Source organism: Coccinella septempunctata, chromosome 4, assembly GCF_907165205.1.
Source record: "Coccinella septempunctata chromosome 4, icCocSept1.1, whole genome shotgun sequence".
Lineage (NCBI taxonomy): Eukaryota > Metazoa > Arthropoda > Insecta > Coleoptera > Coccinellidae > Coccinella > Coccinella septempunctata.
Window position 1 is genome coordinate 25,683,432 of NC_058192.1, and position 11,756 is coordinate 25,695,187.

Here is an 11,756-nt window from a genome sequence, read left to right on the forward strand (position 1 = left end):
CAGGATTGCACAAGACAGATCAGCGTGGAGGAACTTGAAAGAGGCCTACTTCCAGTAGTAGACAATCCTATTAGGACTGACGAAGAAGAAGCTTATTGGACAATAGCCTAACTTGTCAAGGTAAGTCTATGAGGAATACACTCGATAGCATACCAAAGCTTGCATCACTGAAGCTAAAAGAACGTAGCCATCGGGACACTGGAGATCATCTCACACTTTTCATTTTCTGGTGGAATAGATTAGCATGGCCCATGTTCTAAGAATATCAAGGGAAGGTATGGGTAGTACGTGAATTAGGAATCGGAGAGCTTGTGCCTCTGATCTCATCAGATGGTTCTAAGACCACGATGAGGAATGGCGCTAGAGTATTCTGGGTTAGAGTTCAATGTTTAGTTCCTACTTGCCTAGATAAGGGTGCTCCAATCATATCGCAATAATATCGAATGGCCAATCAGATTGAAGATTTAGTCGAACATAATAGGTTGGTTACTTGTTCAATCGTCACCGTGCTTTGTTTATGAACAGCGGCGTAGCTACGCAGGTGCAAGAGTCTGCAGTGCACTGGGGCCCCCGAGCTCAGGGGGGCCCCAAGAGGGCTGACCTGCAAATCCCGTTTGAAATTTTTTAAAAACATTTCATAGAGAATTTTTTGAATTAATTTTTTTTCTGTCCACAATTATATGAACAAATTATAATGAGTATCTATTTCAATTGATTATTTCACTAGAAATTTATTCACATACATTGAATTCATTAAAAATTACTACGCTACGGAGATTTCAGTTCTTTTGTGCCTTATCATATCAGGTACATTTTTGCCTCTGGTATTACTGGGTAAAATAAAGAACATCTGTTGTCATCGTTACCGCCCGCTCTGCCCTTGCCAACCCAGATTGAACTGCACATTTATTTTCTATTTACATGCCTTTAGTAGGCAATTTGGTTATTTGTAAATTGTTAAATAAGCTTCAAAATCGGAAGAAAAATATTATGCTGATCAATTATTTTTTCAACTCTCTCGTCGTGAACAGTTTCAAATTCTACAAAAAATTCTGCTACTTTGGTGCTTCGGGGCTGTGTATTCCTTTTTGCTAAGGAATGTATTATTTTGTTTCTTATTTCGATTTGCTGAAAGTGCTTTGAAATTACTCTACTCATTATTGGCTTTTTTTCAGCCCAGCAAGTTTTTTATAATTTTTTCATAATTTTTCCGCAGCATTGTAAATCGCTTTAAGTCAAAAATCCATCGTTGTGCGAGGATTGTGTTTTCTGGTTATAAGCAGGTATTTACTATTTTTGATGAAGCTCAATATCCAGTGGCGGATTAACCTAACTGGGGGCCCTAAGCGCAAGACAAATCTGGGGCCCCTACTAAGAATACCATGTAGGACGCAGACATATCTTATGTAAATACATACCGAGGGCTTTTTTTTTCAATTGTCTATAAAGCTACTTTTTACTTATATCTTTATTTCAATACGAACAAAAATAAAGGGTCGGGATAAAATTAATAAGAAAATAAATAAACATATTTGAATGATGGAAAATATTTAGAAGATATAGAAACTAATACAACTATTTTATTCTACAGAAAAAAAAAACCTAAAACTACTGAACAAAATTGAAAAATTCATAAAAACGACCACAATAAAATGAATGGAATATTTTTTTTATTCAATTTTAATGAAATAAAAAATCGCTTCTCTTTTGGCCATAGGTTTCGTGGATCACTTATTACACTCAATTGCAAAAGGACCATTCTCGTCTTTTATTCGAACCATTGATTTTCACTGTGTAAAAATCTGCTTCTTGTAACTGCCTTCGATAAATCCTGTTTCTCCCAGTATTTGTCAGTTTTTATTTTCGAAATATCCTCGATATTATAGGGTTTATATGATTTTCAATCATTTTATCAGTGTTTTCTACCGGCCATGAAGCTATGTCATGAGAAAAGGTTGTATTATTTGGTTCATTAATTGATACCCTCACTTTATAGACAACAATAGTCGTGCTGGAGGTGTCACGTACGGAATTTTCATTTTCCTCTTTCTTCTCCTTCATCTGCGTTTTGCTACTTCCTGGGTTCAAATTTTCATTTCCCTGTTTTGAAACAGAGTTAGATTCAGTAGGCACTAAAAATGAAGATAAGAAATTTTTCTGTTTTGCACATTGCTCCCCTCGTTTGTCTCCGTTTTCTTCGCTTTTCAGCACTCAAAAATGTTAAAAAATATGGGAAAAAGTTCGCATGAATTTGTAGGCCGAAGCACAATCTTTCTTCTGAGCGTTCACCCCGATAGTTGGCGAAGCGAATTCCATAGGTCTGCAATTAGGGACTACACTCTTGTCAGACATAAAAACAACCCCTATTTTTTCTGGGAATAGATATCATAAAATATGAGGGAGAAAGTTGGGCTCGAAATTGTAATGTGAATGATTGGTAAAAATTGCCAGATGTAGGATTGGAACAGCGTCGTCAAAACGAATAAGAAAACACGTGTGGTCGGGTGTGGTGCAATTTTTGATGTTTGTAATAAAATTACGATAAAAAAATTTTTCCCATGAAAACGGGTATTTTTCGGAGAGCCGGGGGCCCCTATAGTTGCAGGCCCCAAACGGATAAGAAAGCACGGTCGGTTGGAGTGCAATTCTTATGATCTGTAATGAAATTCTGACAACTTTTTTTTTTTGGTCCGACGGAAACGGATATTTTTCGTAAAGCCGGGGGGCCCATTTTTAGTTGGGGGCCCTAAGCGCGCGCTTAGTGCGCTTCTGTGATAATCCGCCACTGTCAATATCAGTTCTTGTTTTAGAGATTGATTAAAATTTTGGAATTACTGAAATGGTTTTTTGGATCCTTAGATCCTTTTTTCCCAACAGTTTGGACATTATATAAGAATTTTTTCGCTTCATATCAAGGGCGGATCCAGGATATTTTTCTGGGGGAGGCATCACGGGCAGACGAGCAAAAAATCAACGGTAACTGTGAGAAATGATCAAGTGAACTTCAAGTTCATCTCCTTAACCCTACTCTTTTCTTCCGTGCCTCCGTGCCCCCCCCCCCCCCCCCTAAATCCGCATCATATTTGAGTAGTAAACAAAAATTACTCAAAATCGAGCCTTCTACAAGTACAAGTAGTAATGACCCCAATATTTCTATTGATATTGATAGTGATGAAGAAAATTTGGAAAAGTTTTTCCGATGAAAATACCGCTGCCGATAGTGCAGATGACGATGTCAGCATGCCATAGGTAAAAGAGAGGGTGTTGTCTACATCATCATTTTTCGAAAATGTGAACGACGTGGGAGTTCGGATGAAAAACGTCAAATTCTTGATGTGGGGGCTATGAGGCCATCATACTACTTTTCAACTCCTAAATATAAATTAGTTTCTAAAAAAAATTATACTATTGATAAGGAAATTGAAGATGAAATTCGTAAAGAAGAGTCATTTTGGAAAATGGTATTCATTCAAGTATTTTCCTCAATAATTGTAGAACTATTCTCACGAAAGACACTCGTGTCGGGTTCATACAAGACATTATGATAAAGTGGCTTTGCATTGAAGTAATCATATTTCGACTAGATAAAAACAAAATAATTTATTAGGGGGCTCCCACCTTTTTTTGCACCAGGGCCCTTGACTACCTAGCTACGCCACTGTTTATGAACCTAAGTCACCTAAGTGTTTTTGTTATCCAACTTCACCATTAAGCTGCATTCACAATCAATTCGCGGGCCGAAGTGCACTTCGGCACGAAATTTACCATTCGCAATAATCTTGGAACCAAATACTCAAATGAATCAAAAATGTAACTGATCAAAACATAAGCATCAGCATCATCTATAGCCGGCACGAAATTCCTTGCCGAAGTGATAGTTTGCAACTTGCAAGAAATTTTGTCTTGAATTTCATTGTGAAAGGTAACGGAGAACGCCATCTGCTAAGCTTCCGTGCCGAAGTGCACTTCGGCCCGTGAATTGATTGTGAATATAGCTTTAGAATAAAGAATCAGACTATTAATGAATCATTATCCTTCTATTCTTGATTTGTAAGTGCTTCAATTGTTCTCTGCATAATTAAACGATACATAACCCAGAAGGGGTTCTTTTTTATCCCCTCAAGGTCAAAGAATCTCTTGTTCTTCTTCGGTTCTACAGAGTATAGAAATACTTGAGCTCAGTAGGCAAGAAGCCAAAATTGAATTCCTCTCCACTCGTTCCCACAAAAATCCTTCAAATCAAATTTTTGTTGTTCAGAGTCGATAGTTACCAAAAATCACCCATTATCATACATAAATTTCCCCTGATACAAAAATGTTTAAGATTATATTGCAACCATAAACAAAGAATGGAGTGAGCATTCCCTAATCAACTGTAAAGTGAATATGACAGAAAAATGTGAAAGAAATAACCCAACGTGCGGCTGGTAGTTGTCTTTTTCTAGAATCATGATTGGTCACCACTCATGTCCACAGAAAAGAGGCAGAAGCTGGTAGTCTTGTTGCTTTTTCTCTTTCCAGAGACTACATACATTCATGCGGGTATTGCTCAGTTCATTCTCTATGTCTATTATTACAATGCACCATATCAAAATATTTTCTCATGATACCGGGCTTCTAGTATTTAAAAGAACGAATTAATGTAAATTAAATATTACTGTTTATTTCTAAGTTTCACATGAAATCTAAGTTCAATACAGAGGAAACTCAAAACATAATAATCAAATGCTTAAAAAAATATAAATCCATCATTAAAAAATCATGAATATAAGTTTCAAAACTTATCAACAAACGAACAGAATAAAAAAATGTCCATTAAATCTAATTGAGTGGCATTCAATATTGATTCAATCATCAGGCGAATGCCAAGCCAATCTTTCTTCGTAGAATTGAATAACAACTTGGGGGCATTTAACATTAGCTATTTTTGCAGGGACCAGATCTGTGTCATCAGAATCTTTAAATTTGATGAGGAACATAAGTTGTCCGGTAGTATCTGAAGCTCCAATGATCTTCTCCGCTTCCAAGCCTTTATCAAATCCTGTTTTTTCTTTTTCTTTATTGTTAGACCTGTCATTTTTTTTGCTGTCAGACTTCTTGGTTTTTTCATCTGATTTTTTTGCCTTCTCCTTTTCATCATCAGAAGAATCTGATTGTTCTACTACTTTTATGCTTACTTTTCTCAAGTCAGTCTTCTTAGTCCTTTTTCTATTTGTTTTTTCATCTTCTGAAGAATCAGAGTCTGTCAGAACCTTCTTCTTATCATCTTTCTCACTTTTGGTATTTTTACTTCTTTTTTTAGCTGAATCGTCATCTTTTTTTGATTCAGTCTTTCTTGACTTCTTGTCCGTTTCAGATTCAATTTCAGATTTGGTTCTTCTTGATTTCTTGGCTTTTTTTTCCTCTTCTGAATCAGAATCTGCTTTATTTTTCTTAGTTTTCTTTTTTCCATCATCTTCTGCATCGGATTCCGTTTTGTTCTTTTTTGTTTTCTTTTTCCCTTCATCGTCAGATTCTGGAGCTGAATCAGAACGTTTCTTTTTATCATTCTGCAAAATAAATTACACGAATGTGAGGAAAATCTTGACAACAGCAAGGGAATAAAATCATCAAAAAACGAAACACAATTTCTTTCAAAAGTTTCAAACAAAAATGCTTGGTCTAGGAGGCGAATGAAGAAAGAGTACAACTGAGATAGCTGGTTAAACAGAGATAAGCATTAATACACAAAATTCATGAACCGCTAGAAGTGATTTCATAAAGGAATTGACCAGAATGACTAGATTACGTAATACACATCTCCAACTATCTTATATGAATTTAAAATTGTTTATCTCTGAGATAAGTATGTATTTTATGTAAAGGTATGGTATCGACTGTGCAGTGGCAGTGACTGTCGCATATACAGCTCATGTGCAACTGCGAAGCAGGAGTCACATTCTGTAGCAACTGCATGCGTCCGACGCACAACCAAAATCATACTTTAAGATAGATATAATTATGGTTGATAATCACCCTTGAAAGAATTCTAATTTTGTAGGCATTCCCACCGTTTGTTTGTGTTTGAAGGTAATAAAGATTATTACAGTAAAAAAAGACACAAATCAACTTAATATGGTCGTGTATTATCTTGTTGGAAAAGTGGGTTGCACAGCGTCCGACATCCGACAGAACATGTGGTTGCACGACCTCCTGGGTGTAACGCCCGCGGGTCATGTTGCCTCTGATATAGAAAAGGCGACCTTCATACCATAATTTCGACAGGTGTGGTGCACACAATACCTTCCACAAAACATTGAGGTAGGCATGAGTAGCACAGTGCGATATTGCGCTATTGTGCTGAAACCCGAACCGGTGCTGAAAATAGATTATTCTGAAACAGCGGTGAATATAAAACGACATAATGATTCGAATCATATCATATCATGTTATCCTGATTCTCAGTAAGTACCGAAGTACCCCTCAAAAGCTTGGTGAGCTTGTACGAATTCGAAGAACTAGTTGTGTTCTGTGTCCTTGCGCCACTTTAGGCATAGCACTGTTGATTCGACTCGAAGAGTGAAAGATGGCCCGTACCCGTATCGATTATAAAATTTCTTCTCTTGCCCGAGATTGAACTCAGTACCTTGCGGTATACTAAGCCGACACTTCAACCAACAATCCACGGACCCGGACGCTATTAAATACGCTTCTGCTACCCATCGGTAGCGGTAGCGGTCGGGAACATGTTGAACGTTCGCTGGCAAGCCGAGATAGGATAAGGCAGTCCAACGAGCTGTCACTATCAGCTGATTAGTTGAGAAGTCTGTAGGAAAGACGTAAACAAACGGATTTTTTAAGTTTCGTTAACCTTGTGCTGGTTAAGTCAGTTTTTTTTTGTGAAAAACATAACCTAGAATTCTAACGAATTACTTTGTTGCTCTAGTATATTTCCTATAACTTATTTAACATCCTTCTTTATTACCTTCCATCAATTTTCATTTCATTTTCCTCAACAAACTCAAGCTCGTGCATCTTCCACACTAAATAACAACTACCTACTCAGTTCAAGTCCAACTTTCGCTCCTTTCCGCTACCGCTACCTAGCACAAATCAAATCCGCTCCCAAAAGTGGCGTCCGCTCCAGAACGTGTTGAGAATGTAGCGCATATGTCACCGAACGTTTACGCTAGCGTTTGGTAACAGTTGCGCAACTGTTTCGTCCGCTGACCAATGTGTCAGCACACGAAAAATTGCGGCGTTACCCATTTTTACTTTGAGGTTGATCTCGTCTTTCACCACTCACACTTGCATGTGCAGAACTGTATACAACTCTGAAGATACAGCACCGGTTCAGCTTTAAAGATATTATTTCATTCAAGGTCCCAGTTAAGCCGTTCTCTGCACAAAGTCAGTCGATCACTTCTGTGCCTAGCAGTGAGTTAGAACAAACTGAGAACGACAGAGAGACTATCGAAATAACGTATGAAAGTAGAGATAAGGAGAAACACTACGATCAGTAAGAATTTAAATACATATACAGATTACGAAAATTCAAGTCCGAACGTAGGGATTGCCATGAGAAAGAAGAGGACTGTAGAAATGCAATCGCCCAGTGCAAGAATAATTTTATTACAACTGATAAATTATCGAACATTCATATGGACCGCTCCCTGAATCATTACCAATACAGTAGCCAAATTTTATGATAGATACACGTCAATGCGCGGTAGTATGACGTATCGGGGGCGTTTTTTAATTCACCAGATTGGTGTGGTTGAGGTGGAATATGGTGGACCGAAATTGTAATTTTTCGTGAGATTCACCTCATTTCCACCAGTAATGTAAAAACGACTTAGTGGTAATGTGGTGGAAACAAAAAACAACTGACATTGGCAGTTTGAGATTAAAATCAAAATTAACTTCTATTATTTTAATATACATTTTTTGTTGCGATTAGAAATGTTTTCGTTAATATTATTAGTTCTTCATTCGAGTCACATTCATCCGAAGATGAGCTAATTTTAAGATTATATGATATATCAGGAAAACACCAGCCCAGTTGCTCAGTTCGGGATTAAAGTTGATCCTAGATTAATTTTGACATTTCTGTCCAATTCTGTCAGGTTAATCTAGGATCAACTTACTGATTGATTACTGATTGCTGGGTGTGTTGGACGGACTAACCCAAACCTGCCACCGCGACCAACGGTCTATTGTAGCACAGGATCAACTTAAATCTCGGCTTAATTCTGAACTGAGCAACCAGTCCTTAAATTACAAATTATTTCGAAACTATAGTTTCTGGATACAACGATATGGATTTCCAATACCATTTCAAATTTTCAAGGTCTAATGGTGAAGAGATATTAAAGAACTTCATTTTAATCCTATCACATCTCATGTTGGAAGGCTGCTGAAGCATTACTCATGACCTTATGTATATAGGGTTAGGGTTGAGTAGGGGACAAGCCAAAATACTTAAACTTGTTTTTGTGGATCTGCAATCGTGCTGCGATCATAAACATAAACTAACTAATACTCGATCCACCAATCTCATCAACCTTTCCAGCCGATGGAAATTACAAAACTTGGTTACAAACTGTTGAATTAAAAAACGAAAATGGTGTGCCCACCAGTTCCACTATTATACTATAAAAACGAATTGGTGGACCATCGCTCTTCCACCACACCATATTGGTGAATTAAAAAACGCGCCTTCAGTGAGGAAACACCCGAGTGACCCTGAATACTTCGATATTTAATCTATTTTATACAGCTATGCCAGAAGTAGCAAAATTATGTAAGCGTGTCATAATTTAGAATGATTCAATGCTCAAAAATAATTCAGCAGACTTCCAGGTATCATAATTCCAAATAAAATCTCAATTTTCCTGCCACATTCTCATTGATTCATTCAAATGCTGAACACGGCTGTTCCTTTTTCTGAGATACTTATATAAATTTATTGAAACCACTGAAAATCACATAAACATGAACTAGACTAACACTTGCAAAGTGAAATTTTAGCTTGTGTGTGGTCATGTCAGAGTCAGCATAATGTCCTACGGCCTACATGATTTAATAAGAAAAGTACACAGAAAATATTGTCGGTTTGAATATGATATAGAATCTTCTTGATCTGTTCCACCATTGTTAAACTGACATCAGTACTATCATCTTAGGTTTACAAAAATTATTAGAATCTAATGATGGCAATCCATGTCACAAAATTTTTCATATCTGACTGTTTACTTACAGCCAATTCCCATTGACAGAACTGGTGTACATTGAGTGCATATTTTGATGTCACTACAATCATTCAAAAATATCCAAGGCTAGTTCTACTAATAGAATTCAGTATTCTAGAGAATTCTATCTGTCAAAGTGTTGTGCATTGGGTGCAAATTAAAAAACAAATGCAAATGAGTAATTACAAAATATCCTAATCTATATTTTTTATGTTCTGTGATCTAGTGCAGCACTAGTCCTACCAATGGAATTCGCTAATATTTTGAAAAGATCTATTTCTTTTCTGAGTCAAATTATTCATATTGTGGATAAACAATGGAAAATTGTTAGCATATATAATATTTAATTGATTTAATGTCTTAGGAAAAAGACAAATTGAAGAATTTATTGGATAGGATGATGATCATTTCACATCATCTAGTGTCAATTCGAAAAGTCAGAAAATATGAAGAGAATTGCAAACATCCGAAAATTCAGTATATTGAGATCAAAACACAATACTTTGAGGTTAAACTTTCTGAAAGGTATTGAAGAGCAGATAAAATGTCAAGGCACTGTAGAAAACCATGAGAGATAAGACTTAACATATAGAGATTCAACAAAGCCATATTACAACAAACATTTGAGGACATACATCTTCTTCCTCCTCTACCGAAACCCACTATGGGGTTATGGGTTAGAAAAGAGCATGCATACAAACACAGAACAGTATGAAAATACTCCAGATGAGGTGAATAAAACGAAGAAAAACACAAACAGTAAATGAAAATAGAAACCTAGAGGGAAAAGGATAGAAAAATAGTGATGAAAATAGCCACGAAATTTTATATGGATTTTTCATTAACACAACTTTCACCTCTAAATGAGTTAATATAGTGGAACATGAAATAATATATCAGAGAAGCACCAATATTCAAGTGTTACCAGCAAATTAACAGGATGTCATCATAATGAGTGCAACTATGGATTGACCGGAGTTTTTCGAATTATGGTACATGATCTGAAATCTTGTGTGAGACAAACTAATCCTCACCTTTTTTTTATTCTCAGTCTCATCCGACTTATCCGAGGATTCAGAATTGCTTCGCCTCCTTTTCTTGTCTTTAGAGGTATCATCTTCCACTTTACCTTTAGCTTTACGATTTTTTTCGAAAGCAGCTATTAATTCAGGACAGTCTAAATTGTCTTCAGGCTCCCAGGTATTATCAGATTCATCATAACCTTTCCATTTCAAGAAATATTCCACTTTACCATTCACAACTCTTCGGTCGATAATTTTTTCTACTGAATATTCTTCCTCCTCGCTATCACTTTTTTCTACCCTCTTTTTTGCCATTTTTCTGAAAATAAAAAGAATACCGTTGAATTTTTGCCGCCATTGATTTAGTTCACATTACTGAGGCATGCAGACGATATTTAACTTATGTGAAAGTTCGGGAAAACGTCTTTCTGATTAACACAAATACTTATACTAAAAACTTAAAACTCGAAATTAAAATATATAATATATTTACCTTATAAAACAACACAGCCGCTTCTCTAAAAACTATCTGCAGCGCCACCAGATGAACAATGGCGCGCGCCGCGCAGAATTATGACATTACATCTTCTTGATTTTCTCTGTGGTTGATAAATCCGTCAGTTTCAGGCTGATGATAAATATAAAAAAGGATTCGTACTGTTGGAAGTACAATTCAAAAACTTTTGAAATATAATTTCATCCGTAAAAATTAGTATTGTTTTGACTTTTTGACCATAGGATGGCATGGTTATGAGCACAGAATACTATTATCAGGTTAGGAGTCTGTTCTTTTTTATGAACTGTATTTGGCGCTAAAAATGAATGCTTGAGAATAAAAAATTTGATTTGACTCAATTATTTTGGTAATAAAAACGTTCGCGTAAATTATTTTTCGATAATCCTTGATTAAACAAGGTTAGAATTATGTGGTCTTCACGATATTATTTGTAATTCAATAGATTATGAAAAATTTTGAAAATATACTGGGTGTTCCATTTAAAAACATATTTATAAGTTATTTTGAAATAACGGTGCACCCTGTATACTTCTAATCTACTTATGCAGATAGCCTGAATTATTGAAAAAAACTTTCATTGGACATTTTTTCTTGTAAACCTAACAGATAATGAAATATTAGAAAGTTACATTACTTTATGTACACTGTACAGGGTGGGCAAAATTCGTTGTCTACTGAGGGGATCTCGAGAACTATAGCAGCTAGAAGAAAACGGATGACTCATTCTCGAGCTCTTTTTTCATGACTAATCCAAATCCAAAAACAGAATCGGCCTTTCATTTTTAGATTTCGAGTTATAAACAAAAATTGTGATTTTGACGATTCCGAAAAGTTCTCATAACTTCTTTGTCTTTGAAATTATAGATCTGAAAGTTGAACCTTCTAAGGCACTTTCATACGTAGAATCTACTGACGAAAGATTTTTTTCCAATTCAAAAATAGCAAATTCAATAAAAGTTTGCATTTAAAAAAAATGAAAGTTCACCT

General features: G+C 35.9%; 1 protein-coding gene across 3 annotated transcripts; it reads right to left on the reverse strand.

Moving 5' to 3' along the window:
* Positions 1-4,643: 4,643 nt before the first annotated feature.
* LOC123312526 (heterochromatin protein 1-like) lies at positions 4,644-10,869 on the reverse strand. Of its 3 annotated transcripts, none has more exons than XM_044896987.1 (3): positions 10,746-10,869; positions 10,265-10,571; positions 4,644-5,549 (listed from the first exon to the last, which is right to left on the reverse strand). In XM_044896987.1, the coding sequence occupies exons 2-3, from the start codon at positions 10,565-10,567 to the stop codon at positions 4,848-4,850; spliced, it is 1,005 nt and encodes a 334-aa protein (XP_044752922.1). In that variant the 5' UTR covers positions 10,568-10,571; positions 10,746-10,869; the 3' UTR covers positions 4,644-4,847. The 3 variants fall into 3 exon arrangements, with proteins under 3 accessions (XP_044752922.1, XP_044752923.1, XP_044752921.1); XM_044896988.1 differs by having other exon boundaries at positions 10,265-10,575; positions 10,748-10,854; XM_044896986.1 differs by lacking the exon at positions 10,746-10,869 and adding an exon at positions 10,629-10,651.
* Positions 10,870-11,756: the final 887 nt, after the last annotated feature.